This window comes from Lupinus angustifolius, unplaced genomic scaffold (genome assembly GCF_001865875.1).
Source record: "Lupinus angustifolius cultivar Tanjil unplaced genomic scaffold, LupAngTanjil_v1.0 Scaffold_9_4, whole genome shotgun sequence".
NCBI lineage: Eukaryota > Viridiplantae > Streptophyta > Magnoliopsida > Fabales > Fabaceae > Lupinus > Lupinus angustifolius.
Window position 1 is genome coordinate 3,149 of NW_017718105.1, and position 22,707 is coordinate 25,855.

General features: G+C 31.3%; 2 protein-coding genes across 4 annotated transcripts; both read right to left on the reverse strand.

Moving 5' to 3' along the window:
* Positions 1–5,358: 5,358 nt before the first annotated feature.
* On the reverse strand, positions 5,359–8,732 carry LOC109337614. 2 transcript variants are annotated; one of them, XM_019574623.1, is made up of 4 exons: positions 8,656–8,732; positions 6,781–7,769; positions 5,647–6,702; positions 5,359–5,552 (listed from the first exon to the last, which is right to left on the reverse strand). In XM_019574623.1, exons 2-4 carry the CDS (start codon positions 7,756–7,758, stop codon positions 5,526–5,528), a joined length of 2,061 nt encoding a protein of 686 aa, XP_019430168.1. In that variant the 5' UTR covers positions 7,759–7,769; positions 8,656–8,732; the 3' UTR covers positions 5,359–5,525. The 2 variants fall into 2 exon arrangements, with proteins under 2 accessions (XP_019430168.1, XP_019430167.1); XM_019574622.1 differs by having other exon boundaries at positions 8,575–8,723.
* Positions 8,733–11,059: 2,327 nt separating this feature from the next.
* LOC109337615 lies at positions 11,060–18,120 on the reverse strand. Of its 2 annotated transcripts, none has more exons than XM_019574625.1 (7): positions 18,109–18,120; positions 13,968–14,340; positions 13,424–13,500; positions 13,243–13,279; positions 12,951–13,110; positions 12,109–12,469; positions 11,060–11,583 (listed from the first exon to the last, which is right to left on the reverse strand). In XM_019574625.1, exons 2-7 carry the CDS (start codon positions 14,302–14,304, stop codon positions 11,320–11,322), a joined length of 1,236 nt encoding a protein of 411 aa, XP_019430170.1. In that variant the 5' UTR covers positions 14,305–14,340; positions 18,109–18,120; the 3' UTR covers positions 11,060–11,319. The 2 variants fall into 2 exon arrangements, with proteins under 2 accessions (XP_019430170.1, XP_019430169.1); XM_019574624.1 differs by lacking the exon at positions 18,109–18,120 and adding an exon at positions 15,068–15,405 and having other exon boundaries at positions 13,968–14,339.
* Between the last annotated feature and the right edge of the window lie 4,587 nt (positions 18,121–22,707).

A 22,707-nucleotide genomic window follows, 5' to 3' on the forward strand; every position in this document is an offset into this window, starting at 1 on the left:
TGGAGGTCTTAGGATAAAGAGCGATACCTTGGTTGAGGTTGAATCGCGGTAAGAAAGGTTTTCTTAGGAGGTGATTTTAGGAAAGGTCAAACCAAGGGTGACAAAGTTCTTTGGGTTCCAAGAAAGGAGCGTTTGAGTCTTGTAATTGGAAGCGTGTATGTAACTATACATTGTGTTCTATAGTGAAGATGAAAATCTCCCAAGATCTGAAGGGGATGCATGGATGTAGTTTTGCAGTGGACCGCAAAATGAACCAGGATAAAATCCTTGCACAATATTTTCTATCCCTTTCTCTTTTACATTTCAAGTTGTAATATTGCATGATATAACAAGATAATTTGTATACTGGTTCTATGCTATAACTAGTTTAATTTTGTGTAAAAATATGTGTTATATCATTGCCTGATTTCTCATAACTATCGTGCAAAAGAGCTGTTAAACAATATTTTCTGCATTCTGTTTTTACTGTGTTTAATCGATTATGAACAGTGCTTAATCGATTCACTAGCCATTTTTTAGTAAGTGTGCAAAAACCCAAAAAGCGGAACTTGAGCTCCGCTACACCTATTCAACCCCCTTATAGGTGTATTCTGTCCACTAATATCTAACACTTTGTTGTCAGGTAGGGGAACTATTGCCTAAGTATTGTTGAGTTGAAGAGCTTGTAATTCTTGGTTCATGGCTTCTTGCCAACATGGAATAGAAGAGGCTTGTTTGTAGGTGGATGGTTCATGAGTGGTTAATATAGTAAGACAGAAGTTCTTATATGAAGAAGCACAATTAGCATAACTGAGACATGAAGATAAGGGATATAAGATACCTATGGAGGAGTCTAGTTGTTGAGGAGTGGACGTGGTAAGGTTGCAGTGATAGTCTTGAAGTTGATATGGAGGATTCCTAATTCTAGTTTACTGCCTAGTTGTTTTAGGAATAGGTTGTTGAGGAAAAGGGTTGGATTGGTTTTGGGACATGGGTTGGGATTCTGGTAAGGCAACAGAAGTGTTATCATTGGTATCAATGATATGTGTATCAAGGGATGGGAAGGTAGGTTTGTAGATGGAATTAGTGTTAAGATCATTATCATGATTGTATTGAAATGGGAAGTGATTTTCATAGAAATTTGTGTTTCTTGAAATGAAGACAGAGTGAGATTGAAGGTTGTATAAAATGAATCATTTGGTTCCTTCTTTATATCCAAGAAAGACAACTTTAATATCTCTAGGTTGAAATTTAGTTCTATGGGATTGTAATGTAGCGGCATATGCTAAGCATCCAAACACTCTTAGCTGGTCCATAGAAGGGAGGGTTTTATAAAGGGACTGTTATGGGCTCTACTGTCTTAGCAAATGTGAAGGCATCCTATTGATAATATGGGTGGCATGCTGAATAGCAAAGTTACAAAACTTAAAGGGTATGTGTGATTGAAAGAATATAACTCTTGCTACATTGAGGATGTGTTGATGCTTTCTTTCAACAAATCCATTATGTTGAGGTGTCTCAACACAAGTTCTTTGATGGATGATACCTTTTTCACTTAGGTAATCATGCATCAAGAACTCTACTCCATTGTCACTCCTGAGACATTTGAGTTTCTTTTCAAACTGAGATTCTATATAGGAGATGAAATGGATTAAGTGAGACCTAGTCTCTGCCTTGGATTTGAGAAGAATGATCCATGTAAATCTTGTGTGATCATTAACAAGAATGAGGAAGTACTTGTGACCATATATAGATGGCATTGAGTATGGGCCCCAAACGTCAGCATGCAAAATATCAAAACATTGTAAGGTAAGAGATATACTAGTATTGAAGGGTAACATTTTTTTTTAGCTATGTGACAAATATGGCAAGGAGTAATATCATGAGCAATATGAATATAATGAAAAATCATTTTAAGTTGAATCAAAACATGAGTTGGTGTATGTCCAAGTCTAAGATGACATATGCAATTATCATTATTTGATTTAACAGAATCAGTTGTGGTAGAATAATGTCCTATAAAATGTTTAGAATTGTGTAAATCTATCAAGAAGAGCCTTTGATGTGGTCTAGCTAAACCAATCATCCTCTTGATATGGTTCTGCAAAATTAAACATTTGTTGTGAGAAAGAATGAAGTAGCAGTGGAGTGTATGCATCAACTTATTTAGTGAAAGGAGGTTAATATGGAATTGTGGAATAAACAAGACATCAGTTAATTTCAGTGTAGGAGTAAGAGAAATAGTGCCTGAAATGCAAGTAGAGACTTTGTCACCATTAAGCAGAGTGATGAACATGGGTGTTATAGACTTATAGTTTTTAAAATTATGTATGTTATTGGTAATGTAATCTGTAGCACATGTATCCATGATCTAACAAGGTTTGATATTACCTAGTGATGCATGGGTGATCTTGGTTTGGATGGCATAATTAACAGTGTGATCTCCTGCTTTGGCATTATGCATTAGGTCTAGAATATTCTGAACTTGCTCATTTGTGAACACTTTGTTGGTTCCTTGGACTGACTTAGTAGGCTGCAATTGATTGTCTTCACTACCTTGATCTAAGGGGAACCCAATTGTATGGTTTGCCATCTTGGTGGATCTTTCGTTCTGGTATCTAGGGGGATAACCATGCTTGATAAAGCATGTATCAATGGTGTGGTTAGTTCTTTGGCAATAGGTACAAAACTTGTTGCCTTGATTTATGCCTACATCACTGAATTTAGGCTTGTTTCCTCTATATGTATTACCTCCCCTTCCTCTAAAACTAGGGTTGTTGTTGGTATTATTGTTAGTGTTTCTATTAGTCTCTTGTCTTGTGCTAAGAGTTAAAACCCTATTTTGAGGTTCTGGATCAGGGAGGCTTGTGATATTGAATTGTCTCTCTTGTTGACTTAATAAAGAGAAAGCTTTACTTATGTTGGACAAGTAATCAAGAAGCATTATTTGGGAACTGACTTGGGCATATTGTTCATTCAGACCCTTTAAGAATCTAATTACATAACTTTATTCTCTATAGCCTCTAACTAAGGGGATCAGTCCACAAGGACATGAGATGGATCATTTATAGTTAGGAATTGGCATGAAGGTTTCAATTTCTTCCCAAAGACTCTTTAATTCACTAAAGTATTCAAATATTGTGAGATTACCTTGATTCAGATAATAAAATTTATGGAGAAACTCTGAGATTCTAAACATATCACCTTGTGAGAACCTATCTCCGAGATCCTTCCAAACCTTAGCAGCTAAATCGATCCGCAATATTGATTTGACAATTTACTCTTCCACTGAATGTTGTATCCATGAGAGCACCATATTGTTGCATCTCTTCCATAAATCGTGTAGATGGTCATATGGTGGTGGATGCTTCAATGTTCTAGTGATGAATGTTAACTTGTTCTTGGAATCCAATGAAAGCTTCATAGCTCGAGCCCAAGAGTGGTAATTGTTTCCATTCAAAAGAGGTGTTACAAGGATCTGTGCGGGGCTCTCGGTTGGGTGAAGATAATATGGATTATTGCTTTGGTCAACAAGGTAACTTTGTGTGACCATTGATGTGAGGATTTGTCGACGAGAAAAAGGAGAGGAGAGTTTAGGAAGAGGAATCAGAGCATTGAATGATCTGATACCATCTTAGAGAAATTGCACAGCAGAAAGGAAGAAGAAAAACGCAAGATATTCTTTATTCAATCTTGGAACCGAAATTTATAGAGCATATGCTTGAGAAAGAAGATGAACTGAATTAGTAAAACTACTAACTAACTAAATTAACCTATCAACTATAAATAGAAACCTTCTAACAAGAAAAGAGAAACTGGGCTAAAGAGGAGCAAGCACAAACAGAAAACAAAAGGGATAAAAAGGCAAAAAGATAAAAGAAGTCCAAACACCTAATAATTAAACAAAACAAAAAGATGATGAAGAATAAAGAAGATAAGTCATAGTTCGAAGCTTAAGGTAAGAAGGAAATTAATAATTGTAGTGGGCAACCATTAAACAAGTGAGGGTGAAGAGTGAGAATGAGTAAGACTAGATCACGGAGATGAAGGTAAAATGATAAGCATGATAAAAAGAGCATTAAATTTTTTTAAGATGCATTCGAGAATCACTCTTAAATTATAAGTTAGAAATTATAAGGTAGTTAATTAAATCAAAATTACTTATTAAGATTAGATGATAAATGCAAAATATTTATTTATTTTTTAAATATGTTAGTCGGCTATCTTATCAATTATTTGATTGTACTAACAATTAAACATTCACAAAGGTATACTTTGTTTGATGATTTCAGAAATAAAAAGATTGTATTTAGAAAGTGATACACTTAGTGTATTAAATACTTAAATTAGGATTAGAATTTCTTTTCCAAAATTTATATTTTACGAATCCTTAAATAATGTATTTAGTAGAACCTCTAATATTTTTAATTTTAGGAAAATGTTAATTAGTATCCTAAGATTATTGTTTAAAGAAACTAAAAAATAAATTTATGAGTGCTAAACTTGATATTTCAATCATGAATTCTTTTTTTATTTATATTTCTTAACCGTTATCCTATTGATATACTCATCGATAGGACTATCATTCTCACTTTGATGAATTTGAGTATAATTTGTTATATCATCAATTTTTAGATTTTGTTTTAAAAGTCAACTCCATTAATAGAACAAAGGATATGAAGAATGAACACTCTAGTGTCAATAGGATGAAATTCACTTTCCCCTTACATGAAGAAAGAAAAAAAATTGTCTACGAAAATAAAAATTAATTATCTTAATTTGATCCATGATGTCTTTTCTTATGAGAGACACGTGAATAAAATTTTTAAAAACAAAAAATAATAAAAAAAATAGTTTTTTGATTGACTTTGGATAGGGAGTAAGACATCATTTAGAACAAGTGAGCTCTCTACATTAGCTCCCACCTTCTCCTAATTAAGTTTTACCAAAAATGAAATGGAATAACTAATTCAATAGGATTTATCCTATACAATGTTGTATAGGAATCCTAATAAGTGTATGATGGATAAAGTTGGAATAACTTGAAGAAAAAAAATGGTATAATCACATTTAGAAGAAGATGAAGACCAAGAAAACAATAGGATTAAAAAAAATTACACATCAATATTTTGTTGATGAACATATCTATGATAGAACATTGTGACAATGTTTGATCCATGTTGGTATAAAAGATTAATTGTTGTGGATGGCACTAAGCCTCTTCACTATGGTGGGGGATCATGCTGTAGCCCAATTTTCAATTAATCTAGGAGGACCATTACAAGATCTGCAGCATTTTTAATTCCAATGAAACAACTATTTTTTTTATATATGGGGCTTTGGCCTAATATTTCACAGGAACATAACACCATAAAGATTGATGAAAATCTGAAAGATAATTTTTTAATGTACCAATTACATCTTTACAGGATACAAAAGGGGACCAAACTAGTAGGATGGTAAATACAGATGAGAAAAGTGATGCAAAGGTACCACACTTCATCAAACAAGTCAAATTATCAATAACCATGATCTCTCCTGAAAGTTCAACCTTCTGGAATGGATGTTAGTACCTGAAAAATATGAAAGAACTTTAAGCACCTGTTTCCTACATTAGTTGTTGTTACACAAAATGATGCATAGACAAAATGTTACTGAATTAATTACCTCAGTGAACTTGAGTTGTCCATGATGTACATTAGAAGATTTGACAATATTTTCCCATTTATTAGGACATAGTGATGTTGCCTTGGGAATTTCATTTCTTGCACAAATGTTAGCAACAATGTTAATAGACCTTGAAGATATGTTCCTTGAGGAAATGGTAGGTAATGTACGACTAAGCCATGACTCTGATGGAGCTTTTAGTGAAGGAAGCTGCAAATACCTTGCTTCAGGTCTCTCTTGGTGTCCTAACTTCATTAGACATTGGCTTTCTAAGTCAATTTTTCCATCATCTAAATTCTTTGTCCTAGGCAAAGTACTAGGATTATGTGTAGAGCCTTGTGGGCATTCTTGATCAACCCTTTCGACAGATCTTTCCCTCTTCAAGTCAACTTCGGAATTCTGAATTAGGCTATCGGATTTTTTTCGAGTTTTAGACACTAGACTTTCCGATTCTGTATTCTTGCTTTCAAACACTTTTGGCCTTGAAATCGAGATGAAATGCTTATCGAAGTCACTTCCTTGGATACCAGGCTTTGTGAGTCCTTGCTTTTCTGAGTCTAGTTTCTTGGAAGGATTTGTCATTTCTATTTGCATGCCATTATTAAAATCTTCAGAACAAACTAGGAAAGTTGAATCAAAAGACTCTGAACTCTTGGGTTGTATCATCGCCTTCACATCAACAGCATCCAAGTGTTTGCTATTCCCAAGTGAAGAATCTATGGAAGGATTCTTAATAAGGTCAGTGTCTCTTCTCAAAGTATCAAAATCGTTCCCTCCACGATCGGTTAGACCCTTCATTTCTTTAGAAAATGAACTTGAATGAGACTTAACCTTATGTACAGAATCAACATATAGAGTTTTCTCAACAGCAGGGCCTTCACAGCTAGGTTCAAATTGTGTGCTCTCACTGGCTAATAATTTGTTGCAACCTCTTCCATGTGAATCAATGCCATGTCTAGATTTTTCAGAAATACCCAAAACCTCATTTTTTCCTTTAAGTCGTGACCCGGAATGTGAATCTACTGGCTTTTTCCAATCATAAAGACCTCTAGCATGCTACAGTATAAGAAGGAGAAATAAAGATAACAAAACTTGAAGTTAAATAAGAAAATTTGCACTGAAAGAAATTGATACCTCTATTTTAGTTTCACAGTGAGAAGCAACTGGTCTGGTTTGCATACCATGAAGTGCAGAACTTTGAACCTTATCTTCAATTTTTAATCCTGGTATTGGATTCAAATTGCAGAACCGAGGAAATAAGCCGCTGGCTGTGGTCGTGTAGTTTTCAGATACATTGCAATCACCACTTTCACCTTTACTTCCTTCCTTGCCAATAACTTCAGTGTAATGTGGCAAAGTTTTTGGCTTCTGCTGATTAAGGGGATCAGATTTTTCTGCGATCGATACTTTCTTCACCTGTTTGTGTTGGTCTTGTCCAACAACTGGCTTCCTGCGAGACGCATACTGAAGTATGTCAGATGTCATTGCCTTTGCTGCAGGCAAGAACCTATCAATCATGAAATCGCGAGTTTGTCGATCATTTGAGAAAGTTTTTGATGGCTGGATCACCTCTTGATCATCCAATCCACTCATACTGCTACAGCTCATGAAGAATGACTCACTCCTAGAAAGTGTATCAAAAGCATCTACATAGACCTCACTTCCATCACTCGAATCAGAACTCGACTTTCCATGAATTTTCTCTTTCGAAAATACAACACTCTGAGAGTTAGAAATACTGCTTCCAGTTCTCATCTCAGTTACCGATGTAACTTTTATCGCGGTACCTTGTTGCTTAAGTTTTGAAACCCTCCCAGGTGGAAGGTTTGGAGCAATGAGATGCTGCTCAAAAGCTTGTGTCTGTGATTTGCTTTCGTCCTTTCGTCTTCCAGGAACCTTCTCCCATTCAAAAGGAACAGTTCCAGGATTCCTCACTGGACCTGACTTTAATTCCGAATTGTAAGCTGGAAGATGTTGTGATCTGGCTTTTGAATTATCACTTTTCCTTTTACAATCTGTTTCAGATGCCACTTTCGATGAGAAGCGCCTTACTGATAAAATCGGCTGATTGAAGTTTAACTGCTTTTCTTCCATTATATCTTTGAGTATCATGTGATTAGTTTCTGTAAAACATCAAAATCAATCAAATTGAAAACTTAAACTTCAAATTTTCAGCAACATAGACCAACTATAAAGTAAAATAAATTGACATAATTGGCTATGATATGAAACTGAATTACTGAAAGAATATCCTCATGGAAAATTTTATATAAAACATGTTGAATAGAACTATTGAACTTAAAATAAACCATTTAGAATTCCACAATGCTATTTGACTATTGATCATACAAGGCAGTTCCAATATCTGGAATTTAAAATTGACACAAAACCAATTCTAGGGAGGCCACATAAATTGTTTCATTTAATCATAGGCAGCATTAAATGAATTGGATAAAGTAATTAAACAACAACAACAACTAAGTCTTAAGCCTTTATCCCACTAGGTGAAGTCAAATACATATACCAAACGATATCATAATATTTTACTACGATGGACCAAGTAATTAATTAAATTGACAAAAAATAAAGAAGGTGAAAAATTTCAAGATTTAAATCAGCAGCATCCTATATTAGACTAGCATGGCAATAAAATAAAGCTAGACCATCAAACTATCCTATTTATCAGTTAGAGTTACGATTAACATTCATCAAAAGCACTTCATTCAACCAAGAACTTAGACCAAGAAAGTTTTGTTAATGCCATTAGAATAAAGAAACATGGCCTTCTAAATAAAGATATACATAATGTTTCTATAGTTTTCCCTACATGCAAAAAAACTCACTGAACCATTCATATCCATTTATCACAAGAAATAAAGAGTTCAGAAAAACAACCATAAAAAAGAACAGACCCAGTAATCAACTCACTTTCTTCTTCTGGAGTATATAGAAGCAGATGCAATTTCATAAGTTGCACAAGAATATCAAAGAGAGAAAGAAAGGAATTACTTGGTTTTGAGAATAAACTATTCTGTACGTTTGTGTTTTTGCTTGGTTGCTGATATGAGTAAATGTATAAATTCTTCTCTTCTAGCCTCTTCTCTTTATTTATTATTTCTTAGCACCGAATATTTTGCATTTGGAAAGAAATAAAATAAAGAGAAAAAGATAAATATATTAACAATATCACAATGTTTTATACTGTTATTATTCATCCATGATTTATATTCATGAATATTATATTATAAAATAAAATGGACCGGTATTGAAAAAAAAAATATTCATGGATAATGTGAATTTTTTTAAATTATTAGTCCATTAATCATTATTCATATAATCCATCAATCATTATTCATATAATCATTGATATAGTAGTAATTGTATAAATATGAGTAATATATAACTTTTTAGAATAATTATATATAACTTTTTATAGTGACAATTGTATAAATATCTTATTCATGGTTCATCTAAATTTTTGAGCATATATTTAATTGCATGCCACCTGGTGTGGAATCATGCGACAATGTGGACATTGCCAAAGGCACGGTGGTGACCATGACTAGTATAATATGCATGAAAATGATATTATCTATGGATAAGAAGAATTGAAAAAGACAAAAATTAAAGACCAACCATGCTTTACTTGTTCCATCTTGAGGAGGTGTGATATCTTTTCTAATAAATTTTGCATTCCTTCAACTCCATCCTTTGTTTTTTATCTCCTGTTTAATTTCTTTCCAGTAAAACAACTAATGATACTAAAAGTTTAGGACCGGTGATAAACATGTAAAAAGAAAAGAAAAATTAAAAAAAATACTTTTCAATGTATTAAATAATTATTTTAATAAAATTATATTGTTTTTGTTTTTTTTTTTTAGTTCTTTATAAGTGAAGAGATTAAGAAAATTATACTATGTAAACCATAATCTTATCCATGATTGAATGAATATTGGCATATTGCTTTAATGTATTGAGTTAGAATATTTTCTAATAGCATAAAGTCAGATACATAAAAAAACAATATGAAAAGTATAACGATATAATATTTTTATGATGTAATATTTTTATTATTTAGTGTAAGTATAAAAACAATAACTTATTGTACATGAGAGGTTTTTTTTTCCAAATATGTTATGCATTCAATTATAATTACAACACCTTTCTTGTTTTGATAAACCTAGGATACTCCTTTTAAAAGTATTAGTGTAGCACCATGTGTTAACTAGGATGACAATGAATTTGTGGGTATCACAAAAAATATCCGCAAAGTGTTGAGTTTGAGTCCGTGTTTTTGGATCAGTAGGTAACTGAGATTTGATATTTTAAACCCGTTATTGGATAAGCCTAGGTCGGGCAATGAGGTACTTAAACCTACGGGTACCTTAACCCGCTATTTATTTATATATATTGTTAATTGGTGATTGTTATGGTGTTAAATAGTGATACTATATTGTTAAATAGTGATATGATGTTATGTTGTTAATTGATATGTGTAGTCCAATATTATGTTGATAGAATAATTTTTACTAAAGAAAAAGATGTATATGCTGATTGTGTAAGAATTTGTTACACTTTATCATCTAACATTGATTTTCAATCATCATTAACTCTTAAATAAAATAATTTAATTTAAATGAACATTGAATGATGTATTAACTGTTTATAAATCTTTACACTGTCAATGTATAAATATTACACTATTCTTACTAAATCACTTTTACATCATAATATTTGAAATAATCAATCTAAAGTGTTTTAAATCTTTAAATTATGTTTTATAATTTTTAATGACTTTTGAATTTATGGGTACCCGTAGATCTGCTAGGTACCAAAGACCCATGGGTAGCATACCTAATGGATATCAACACAAATATGTAATAGGTCTGGGTCAAAAATAAAGCAATGAGGCAAGTCTAAGTAATACTCAAACCGGATCCATCTAGACTCATTGTCATCTCTAGTGTTAAGGGAAGATGATATAAATAAGAATAAAAACAAACTGCTTAAGAATAATTTTTAAAATTAAAAAATTGTATTGCAAAATCAATATCAAAGAATATATAATATAAAATAAAAATGCTGAGCAATATTTATTCTAATGCATTTTGAACAAAGAAGAAAAATATATCCAATGTATGAATTTTATATATTATTTATCATTCACATTTAATAATGATTGACTATTGAAAAGTACATTCACTTTTTTTTTTTCCCACAGATATCCTCGTACTAGAGGCAATCATATCCGAGCCGGCAATATTCACAGGTACGTGAGGTTAACTCTCCGACGCGCATTTTCCCATTTAGAAGACTCGAACCCGAGACCTTACTTAAAGGAAATTAAACATGTACCACTTGAACCAACGTCCGTACTAATTGCAACAAACTATTATTGAATATTTCAAGCGTGTTGTTGCATGTACAACTTAAATGGCATTATCTCTAACTCATTTCTGAACATAATCAAAAGACAAATTAACTAAAATGACTTTTCTTGTTTTTGTTTGTGTTTCAAGAAATGGAATAAATGTCAATCCATCCATGAATATATGTAGTATATTAAGGCAAGTACTTAAAAGAATCTCACTCATATGTTCTATGTGACATGGTCAGATCCTAAGCACTCAGCCCATACAACTCAGTGATTCACAATTTTGCAAACAAAAACTCTCAACTTAGGTGTTGTTGTCTTGAACTTGATGATGAGGAAGAGAACAATGAAAGAGAAAGTATTGTATTGATTTCTTGTTCACCTTGCAGCTCTCCTTTCATATGATCTCTAACAATTCCTGAATCTTGATTTAGCTTTAGTTCAAGCAAATTTTGTAACCCTTTCTTCTCATTCAACCTTTCTAATTGAGCTTTAATATTGCTTTGCTGCGACACTTGAACCTCCTTTGTGAATTCTAGCATTCCACCCTTTAGATCATCAACCTACATCCATTAAGATTAATGCAAAATATATAACTCAAATCCATATCATAGAAATTCAAAAAAGTTTTATGTTTATTGTTAACTGTTTATTATAACTTTTACATTTTATTCGGGTTTAGAACCAGCATATATAACATTAATTATTTGCTCTCAAGAAAATTGTGGGATCATGAGATACTTATTAGTTATTACCTTTATAACAAAAGTAACCACTTTAAAATTGTATAATAAAATCAGATTTTTAATCTAGCCTATTATCTTATGCAAAACAAATAGAATCCACCAACAAAGTTGTTAGTCTAGTGGTGTAAGGCATCACTAGATTCCAGGATGACTATAATGTTAATAGTTCGATTCCTGAGAGTAACACCTGTTGAGAGAGACAACCACACGAACCCCGAAAGATATTAATTCTTTATCCAAAAAAATGAGAGAATACATTTGGTATTTAGTAGTATCAGAAAAAAAACAAATAGAACATATTAGATATTGAATGTATAAATGAGTTATCATGGGTTTAATTACCTCAGCATCAAATTTTGTTTGGCCAAGCATCATAGGGCTGCAACAACTACGTTGATATTGATTATGGATTGAACTAGAGTTGGTGCTCCATTGAGAAATTTGTGCACTACTATATTTGTTATTATCCCTAGAAATGCTTATAGATTCGTGTTTTTCACTTTCTCGTGATCCAACTCCTCCATGAGAATGCCACTTTTTTTCTTCAAATACTTGGTTAGATCGAAGAGGTTCATTTCTTGTTATAATTGCACCCCTTACATCAAAAAGATGTGAGCTTGCCTCACATAACCCTGAATTTTTATCCCACACTGAACTTGATCTTGTGAGTATGTGATTATTTAAAAGCCCAATGGGATGGAATCTACAAAAGAAAAAAAAAAGAATAGTAAAGATATCAAATTTTCATCCTTTGGTAAATGCTATTTTAAGTTGTACAACAATAAATAAAATTCATAATATGGTATCCGTGCCCCAATTTAATGTAACATATATCATGTCATTTTAGTTTTTTTTTCTTTTCTTCTTGGAAGGCAAAAAATTATTATGAAGTTTAGAATGAAATTCAAGAACAACCCTAAGTATATAATTTTTGCTTTGTGATTATAATTATAATAAAAAGGTATAATTGAAACCCACCATACCATATATTCAAAACAGAGAACCCAATAATAAGGTAAAATCACCTACAATTATAGATTAAATCATTGTAATTAAGTGTTAATTTAACACTTCTTGTTTACCAATTAAAATTTTAGTTTTATTTTTAACAAATTATGAATGACTAATGAAGAGTGTGAGTAAATAAGAAAATTGTTTATCTAACATAAATGAATTTCACATACCTTGAAGACTCATGAACTTTGATGTCATAAGGTTGTTTTATTATACGAGATGATGGTGGATAGTTCCTATTGTTAACCCCAAAGTGTCCTTGGGCATTAAGTCTATGATACATCTCCAAAATTTGACGACTTCCTTGCATTGCACTAATTGTGGTTAAAACTGAATTGAACACAATGATCAATAATCATGTACTTGATGTAAATATTAGGAAATTAAATTAACAAGAAATGTTCTTCCTTGAAGTTCATAGTGTTAGCTAATAACAATGGAATAAAGGTTCTGAAAATGTACCTTGGCCAGACTCATCAAGCTTTTTACTTCTGTACATCTGAATTCCAAAAATATGATGTGTTATTAGAAGGTAAAATTATTTTTAAAAATTTATTTGGCATGGACTAGTTTATAGCTGAACAACTAATCAAGCAACCAATCCATGTAAGTGTTGTATGAGATTCAATATATGAATATATACCTGCAAATGACTCTTTACATGTGCAATGCTAAGTCCTTTCACATTCATCAATTGTAAAACCAACTTGGGTGTTGCTCCTGTAACCAATATTAATTATCAATGAAAACAAAAGGTGAAAAAAACACAAAAAATATAATACTTTAATTTATACTGCACCCAAAATTGGGGTTCTGGCCTCAAAATTTAACTTTAATGTTAAAATTATACTCAGTGAAAGACTGTAATAATTTGTAGAACTAAAGTGCATGATACAAATTTAGTGATGGATGCTAAAAAGTATGGATTATACAATGTCCATCCATCAAATTTTACATCAAAATATAATAGAAAAATTATACATAGTTATTAACTAGTATTATTGTGTAGAGGAGGCTCACCCTTCGAATGGATTAACATTGCATAACCCGAAAAAATCGATATTCAAAAAGTAGCAACCAACTTCGCAACATGAGTGGACGACAAATAAATTTAATCCAAAGTGTTTAGATCAACTAAAAATCAATGGAATTTCAAATACATCATCTATGATGTAAGTTACACTTACTTTCTTGTCCACCAAGCCTCTGAACAGCATGCACAAAAGCTAGATGAAGATCAGGATTCCAACGAAGCCTTGGCATTTTTGACCGCACATATTGCCTAACCTTGTTATTTCCTCTCTCTTTCCCATCTTCACTAGAGTTATTATTGCTACTCACATTACCACCTTCTTGAGATGATCCATCATTGTCACTGATGCTATCATCATCCACAGCTTCTTCATTCAAGTCCAAGAAAGAACGTTTTCTAGGACTTAGAAGAGATGATGAGGGTCTGGCTCTAATGTCACTACCTTCACTCTTGTCTTCATCAGATCTAGATATGCAAATCATCTCAGACATTTATGTTAAAGCAATCTTCTAATGACCTCTTTTTTCCTGTAAAAATGCACCATATCATAGAAGTTTGTCACCTAATTAATTTAATATAATTATTACTACTATATATAGGGTGAACCAAGATGTTATGTGATGTTTTAGAAGGATTGTTTTTCTTTCTTATAATTGGACCATATAGATAATTATTAAATTAAATTATGTGCTTGTTCCTAGGTCTTGGAATTCCCCACTCACCTATGTATAACCTACAATCTGAAAATTTGTAAAATGTGAGGAAGAGTGCATCAACTACAAAATATGCTTGTCTATATGTGTAAGTGATATATGGTTTTAATTCTTTCTGAGAATAATGTTGTGTTTGTGTTTAAGCTTCATTTTTTAATAAAATATATATATATATATATGTAGGAGTAGTTCCATTTATTTCTTGCTGTATTAATTTCCTTTGGAAAGGAAATAGGGGGTGGAGGAAACTGTAGAAGATTATTAAAACTCATAAAGATCTAAGGCTCACTTTTGAGTTCATTAACTTGATGAAATTAATTAATTTGGACTTTCGAAGCAAATAATATTGTTTATGAATTGGAGAAGTAAGGAGGTGAAATACAAAACCATGAAAAGTCAATACTTGAAACCAAATAGAAATTGCTATTCCTAAATACAATAATATTAAGTTAACTCAAAAAAATTAGATAACATGTTGAAGGGCAAAACTAAAAACAATAATTTCTCATCAAGTTAGAGAGAGAAGAAGTTATGTGCAAACCATTGGTGATGAAGCTTAATAAAACAGCCTTAACTTCCTCCCAACATAACTGCAACTAAACCACATATGATTCAACAGAAGACAAGAACACTTGTTTCCAAGATCTAGCTAAATATGCCACTAACTTCAGAAGAGGATGAATATCCCTTGTTTGCTCATGGATCCAATATATGAGTTGATGATGGAAAACCCTACATGCAAAGAGAGAAAGAGAGGAAGAAAGTGAATGATTTAATTACTAAGGTCCCTTTCTCAACTAAGAAATTGTGGGGTGTATTATTAGCAAGTTGGAATTGTAGATGGAATGTGTATTGAAAATTAACAAATTCCATTAGTCATTGCACATCAAATATTCTTCTCTTCTCTCACATTATTATATTCAAATATTATAGAATATTTTATGTGTAGCTAGACAATGGTCGCACAACAAAGTTCTACTTTTTAAAATAATTTTTCATTTTTTTAAATATTTCATCTACCAAATAGTAGCTAGCCAGAGTTAACAATGCATGGGATCAAAGACACGCATATGACCCTATTTTTTTAAATATTTTGTGTTTTCACATTTTCAATTTTAAAACATTTCATGCACCATATGTAACTCTTTTCAATGTAACTCATAGATTGTACAAGTCCATGTTATATACATGTGTTGAGAACCCAATATCCTCAATTATATATAAAAGACCGAGACATATATAACCCTCATTATAAAAAAATGTTTTAACATTTTTAGTTAGCAAATAGTGATAACATGGAAGCTAGAGTTAACGGTGTATGAGATAGTGTCACACATATACCAACAAGATGTTAGTTTAATGGTGTAAGATTCTACTAAATCCTTAGAAATTAGGATGATCAAAATATCAATGATTTAATTCTGGAAAACAATACTTATTAGAATGAACAATCATACACCACAAAAAAAATTATTAATTCCTCACTACTTGATAGTACCAAAAAAAAAAGTGTCACACGTATAACCCCTATCTTGGACTGTTAAAAATCATGTGAACTTTTCTAGCTTTTTACCAATCTTTCCAATTTCTCTTATACAGGTTGTCCCTACCACCCACACACACTTTTTTCCTACTTATCCGTGATAATATATTGAGTAGTTGACCTCTGTTACTGATAGCTCCTAGTTGTTTTTGTTGTTATAAAATCAAATCTTATGTAGCAGCCGTAGAATATTTATTAACTTGTAAGCATATATATATAATTGATCAAGATTCATGACTATGAGCTCTAGTCAACAAATACATACTCATCCAACTTCTTTGTTTACTCTTGCATAGGTTGCTTTCAATTCTTTTGATTCTATTCTGGTTTTCACCGTTGTTTCAAATATAGTATGCATGGTACATTACATATATAACTTAATTTATGTTAAAACTTAAAACTGAAATACTCTTTCCTTCTATTGATGGAGAGAGAAAACTCCAAATTAAACGAAGTTAGGAATTGATTTTCATTCTTTAATATACTATCTAGAGTACAAACACTACTCTAATGTTGAAAATGCAGTATATAAATCAGATTGGTACTATATATAAAACTCCAATAGAAATTTATAATGTGTTCATCCTATATTGGCATGTGACTGATCAAGACAACCGATTCAAGTGTCTGTCTTGAAAACAAAGAAGTTTGAGACTTCCCAAAAATTTGTCTAGGTAACCAATAGATATAGCAATTTTCCCTTTGATTTTTCTCTCTTTTCTATATTATGAAAAGGAAAACTCCTAGAAAAGCCTATACTAATATAATATGCAACAAATCCCAAAGATTAAAATATCCAATATATATGATCTACTAATCTCAAAAAGTTCTTGTCAGTATGTCTTAACAAATAATGGAGACATTGGTAATGATAATTAGGGGTAAAGAAATACAGTGCCCAAAGCACTTGTTCTATATGCTTGCTTCGGTTATCAACAAAATTGACCTTGAATGTTGTGTTTCCAATAAAAAGTTCACCACAAATCTGGTTTTTTTCTATGAGACGATGATCATTTAATTATAGCAACGATTTTAAGAAGGAAAAGTTGGGGTGTAAGTGATCATAAAGCAAAGAAGGAAAGCAAATAGGAGGCACAACCAAATCATTGTCAGTGAGAAAGGTCACTGTTCACATGAAATTGCTTGGCATTATTTATAGCAACCACCATCAACATTTATAGTCTTCTTTATGCTATTTTGCATCTTTATGTTTTTTTATAAACCAAAAGCTTTATTATTTTGAGTACGAGTACTGAAATCCATTTAACAAATGGAGTAAAAGGCAATCCCCTCATATATTATAGGAAATACAATCAACTGAGTTGATGATCCACTATTTATATCATTCAAACACTATGATAAAAAATATATGCATAGAATGTGAGTTTTTTTGCATTATCACTACTAGTAGTGACATGTACTTCGTGTTTGCTAGTATAAATTCATACTTTTGCAATAGTTTACTCTTGCATAGGTTGCTTTCAATTCTTTTGATTCTATTCTGGTTTTCACCGTTGTTTCAAATATAGTATGCATGGTACATTACATATATAACTTAATTTATGTTAAAACTTAAAACTGAAATACTCTTTCCTTCTATTGATGGAGAGAGAAAACTCCAAATTAAACGAAGTTAGGAATTGATTTTCATTCTTTAATATACTATCTAGAGTACAAACACTACTCTAATGTTGAAAATGCAGTATATAAATCAGATTGGTACTATATATAAAACTCCAATAGAAATTTATAATGTGTTCATCCTATATTGGCATGTGACTGATCAAGACAACCGATTCAAGTGTCTGTCTTGAAAACAAAGAAGTTTGAGACTTCCCAAAAATTTGTCTAGGTAACCAATAGATATAGCAATTTTCCCTTTGATTTTTCTCTCTTTTCTATATTATGAAAAGGAAAACTCCTAGAAAAGCCTATACTAATATAATATGCAACAAATCCCAAAGATTAAAATATCCAATATATATGATCTACTAATCTCAAAAAGTTCTTGTCAGTATGTCTTAACAAATAATGGAGACATTGGTAATGATAATTAGGGGTAAAGAAATACAGTGCCCAAAGCACTTGTTCTATATGCTTGCTTCGGTTATCAACAAAATTGACCTTGAATGTTGTGTTTCCAATAAAAAGTTCACCACAAATCTGGTTTTTTTCTATGAGACGATGATCATTTAATTATAGCAACGATTTTAAGAAGGAAAAGTTGGGGTGTAAGTGATCATAAAGCAAAGAAGGAAAGCAAATAGGAGGCACAACCAAATCATTGTCAGTGAGAAAGGTCACTGTTCACATGAAATTGCTTGGCATTATTTATAGCAACCACCATCAACATTTATAGTCTTCTTTATGCTATTTTGCATCTTTATGTTTTTTTATAAACCAAAAGCTTTATTATTTTGAGTACGAGTACTGAAATCCATTTAACAAATGGAGTAAAAGGCAATCCCCTCATATATTATAGGAAATACAATCAACTGAGTTGATGATCCACTATTTATATCATTCAAACACTATGATAAAAAATATATGCATAGAATGTGAGTTTTTTTGCATTATCACTACTAGTAGTGACATGTACTTCGTGTTTGCTAGTATAAATTCATACTTTTGCAATATTAATTCAAAATTTATATATTTTATTTTGGAGAATTAAAATATTTTTTGTATTAAGTATATTTTATTTTTTATTGGAGATACTTTATATTATAACTGTTTTATTATATTCCTAGAGAAGTGGTTAATAGGATTGTTGTGGTTACATACTTACATATAATTTTATATGTTTTTTTTATAGAAATTTAAAAGTTTAACGGCAAAGTAGAAAAATGAAATTACATCATTATAGTTATTTCATGTTTTCCTTTTATATATAGTATAGATATATTTGAAAAACTTTATACTTAATATTATTACAATAAAAAATATGGTAAATCTTTTTTCTATTACATCAAAGTATGAAACCAAGACCATGACCATAGGCATCTTAATAAGATCCGAAAGGCTGCAGAAAAGAAAATGTCAATTATTAGCAACACATGTACCAAACTACAGCATCGCATGGCATTGCATGTCATATAACCAAATTATATTTTCTTCTTCTAACTCCTTCGGCAAACAAAGATTTCTGTAACAAAAAATCCTGATCATAAACCATAGACAAGTAGCATATAGAGATGTGAGATGAATTGGTTGTAGCACATAGCTAGATGGGTTGGGCTAGCTCTTTGTGACACTATGAATATTCAATAAGCTTCAGCTCAAGGAGGAATTAGATTCTTACATGGTGGCTCACACTAAAGAATGAGATTGTTAAGAAGAAGTGTAAGTGATAATAAGTCTCACATAGGGGTATTATGAACCATAGACAAGGTAGTATTAAGATAAATCTTAAAGGAATAATTGATATAAGTCTCACATTTATATTTTTAATTTACCAATTACTCCTTGATGTGAGACTTATCACATTCACACTTATTCTTAACAATCTCACCCCTAAGCATGAGCCCTTCACAACGAGAGTTTAACATCTCCTTGAGCGGTAGTTTTTCGAGTATTCCTAATGAGAAGACATCGGTTACTATGTACTTTAAACCATAAACGTACACGTAGTAAATAAATATTTAAGAAGAATAAGGTAAAAATGCTGAAAAGATAGAAGGCATAAGAAGTACTAAAATTCAAGACAAAACATGCATAGTAAATAAGAGGACACACACTTGTGTCATATTTGATATTCCTCACATTGTCTCATTTGCAGAGCGTGTTCCTTAGTCCAAAGGTTCACTTTCTCGGGCATCTTAGAGATAATTTTAACCATTTGTCATTAGTTCATAGAGATTATATATTTATTCAATGTCATGTAAATTGTAGTTCCCAATAAGGAATCATTTTTAAGGATTAGGTTTTGGCTACAAGACACTCAAATTTAACTATAGTTCTGTGTGAACACAAATTGTTTTTGTGCACTGGAGGATTCAGAGGGAGAGAGAAATTAAACTTACTGAAGACAAATATTCGAAGCATTAAACAAAGTGATTGGATAGGAAAAACAAACCATGAGAGAAGAAATTGGTTGTCGTGTGGGTTTCATAAGAATAAGAGAATTCTCTTAGCTCTACGTAACAACTTATACAAAAACTTTCATGTTTGTCATTTTGTGTGCATGGGAGTTGACATGTTCTATATTTTAGGAACACTTGCAGAGAAGGAAAGAATCTTTTCTTAGAATTAAAATTTTAATTATTTGATGCTATCTTTTGCCGGTTGGCAAAGGTCTATTAGCTTGTAATTTAACTAATAAATTTGTATTATTCACATTCAAAGTGCTAGGTCTTACGTAGCCACTATATTGTAAGATTATTATATTTATAATTAGCAGTGAGGTCATTTTCTTCCTCTCTTCTTTTATTATAATTTTTCATTAATTCAAACATGCCTGCAGCAATTCTTTTTTATTAAACAAAGGTAGTTGTGGTTAATTTATTAAATAAAACTAGATCCTATAGTGTGTTGTTATATTTAACATTAAATAGAATTCACATAAGGTCCATCTTAATACTATTTAAATATGCATATATAAAAAATAATAGGTGCATATTAAGTTCCGGTGTAGGGTCTGAATTTTATTTTATTTTCAAATTTCCCCTTTGTTCAAGATGAGATTCGTAGGAGGCATACACAACTAAATGATACAAATAGTGCAAATGTGGGATAATTATATTGTAAGTAGCATTACTCGTGTTTTATCAAAGTATTCGTACATCCAACAATAATTAATTGTTAATTAAAATATGATCTTAGCTGTATTTAAATATTGAAATTCTCACTAAAATAAAAAATAATGCCTTCACTATATAACTTTTGTCTTTAGCCTTCTTCTTTTTTAATGATATAAGGGCTTACTCAAATTATTTTTTTCCAAGTCTATCATAATCCAATAATTAAAAGCACATTCAACCAATAAATAAGTATATATATATAATGCAACCATTAGTATTAATAATGATAATTTTTAGGTGGAAAATTTCTACTATATAAACACAAATAAAGATTTGACATTATAAAGTCGTGTCATCAAACCATTAGTATTAATAATGAATTTTATTTTATTTTCGGAATATAATTTTATTGTTCTAAATTATGTCTCAAACTAATAATTTAAGGAAAATAAAAAAATAATGAATATTTATTTTTAATTAATATAATATATTTTTATTAGTTTAATATTTGATTTGTGGAATACTTTAAGACAAAAGATCCATACAGCTAACCCTCTTGGCACACAAAAGAAAAAAAATAGTAGGAATTGACCTATGGGACTAGAGCTAGCTCTCAATATCGTAATTTTGTAATGAAATGAGCTTTTTACTTTTCTGCATTCTTTCTCATATTCTGAATCAAGTAACACAGTTTAAGAATTTTGGCTGTTACTCGTCTTAGTTATCTGTGAGATTGAAGTTTCTCATAAAAATAATAATGCATATATGCAAAGATTCTAGGTCGATTCATGGTCCAAGTGCTTTCTCTCGTGGCTGAGTTTGCATATATAATGCCTACTTTTGCGGCGACATTTTAGCCAACACAAATAGAAACCTTCATAAGAAATTATACTGTTAAAGATTATGTCACAGACACATAGAGAGAGAGAGAATAATGCCATGCTGTGATAAGAGAAAGATCACTATTGATCACGTGTCCATGTTTTGCGGAAGGGTCTGAGTTAATCTTTGCAAGTGTTTTTGGCTACTAGCAGATTTGGCAAGAAAAAACTAGCTGTTGAACTTGGTGCTATTACTTTCTTTATTACAAGTCAGAATCTCAAGAAATTCCTTCCCTGGAAAAAACTATAATCCGCTAGAGGAATATATTATGGCAAAATAGTAAATGGCTTTAATGTTAAACTATCAACATATAAGTAATGATAATGTAAAAAAACTTAATACCAAGATGCTTAGTAAACCAGGGTGGAAGAAACTTAACCTTGCCCACCTCTACATTTCTACTGGTCCTGCTGGATATAAAACTTCAGATCACATGTAATTTTCTTGGGTATGGATGTTCTCTATTATTGAAAAGGGCAGTACATAAAAAATAAAGAAAAACTTCTACGATGTATTAGTTTTACTCTTAAAAGTAATGTCAAAGTTCATATTTTGCCTATTCATTAATGAAGATGATTTTTTTCCAATTTTCTCATAAATGGTGATTTGACATATTATGGACTCTCAATTTATGCTAGATGATATAACCGCTGTCCAATTATTTTTTATTAATATGAAAGAATAAAATTAAGAGAATAAGTGGTACTCTTATGCATAAAATCTCTAAATATTAACAAGAAGGAGATAATTAGAAGGTGCATGACCCACTCCATATATGAGTAGTAGAAATTATGAAAGCGAGGAGATTTCAAGAGTGTAAGAAAATTAGTTCCAGCACCTCATCTGGATGGAACCGCGAATTCTTGAATATAATTGTGTTCTTGACATGCCAAATAGTTGAAATAGTGATGAACCAAAGCGATAACCACCACTTTTTATTCTTGTTCCCCATCCAAGTCATGCTCGCATGTAAGAAGTTGGTCTAAGCATCGTTGTGCAAAATTGAGTTAAGACCAA

Excerpts from the sequence above, each read along its gene's own strand:
- LOC109337614 (XM_019574622.1), bottom strand. The coding sequence starts at position 8,614 with ATGAAATTGCATCTGCTTCTATATACTCCAGAAGAAGAAA. Across the intron at positions 7,770-8,574 it reads ATATACTCCAGAAGAAGAAA|AAACTAATCACATGATACTC; the intron begins GTGAGTTGATTA and ends GATGTTTTACAG. Across the intron at positions 6,703-6,780 it reads ACTGTGAAACTAAAATAGAG|CATGCTAGAGGTCTTTATGA; the intron begins GTATCAATTTCT and ends CTTATACTGTAG.
- LOC109337615 (XM_019574625.1), bottom strand. The coding sequence starts at position 14,304 with ATGTCTGAGATGATTTGCATATCTAGATCTGATGAAGACAAGAGTGAA. Across the intron at positions 13,501-13,967 it reads GAGGCTTGGTGGACAAGAAA|GAGCAACACCCAAGTTGGTT; the intron begins GTAAGTGTAACT and ends TATTGGTTACAG. Across the intron at positions 12,470-12,950 it reads AAAGTTCATGAGTCTTCAAG|ATTCCATCCCATTGGGCTTT; the intron begins GTATGTGAAATT and ends TTTCTTTTGTAG.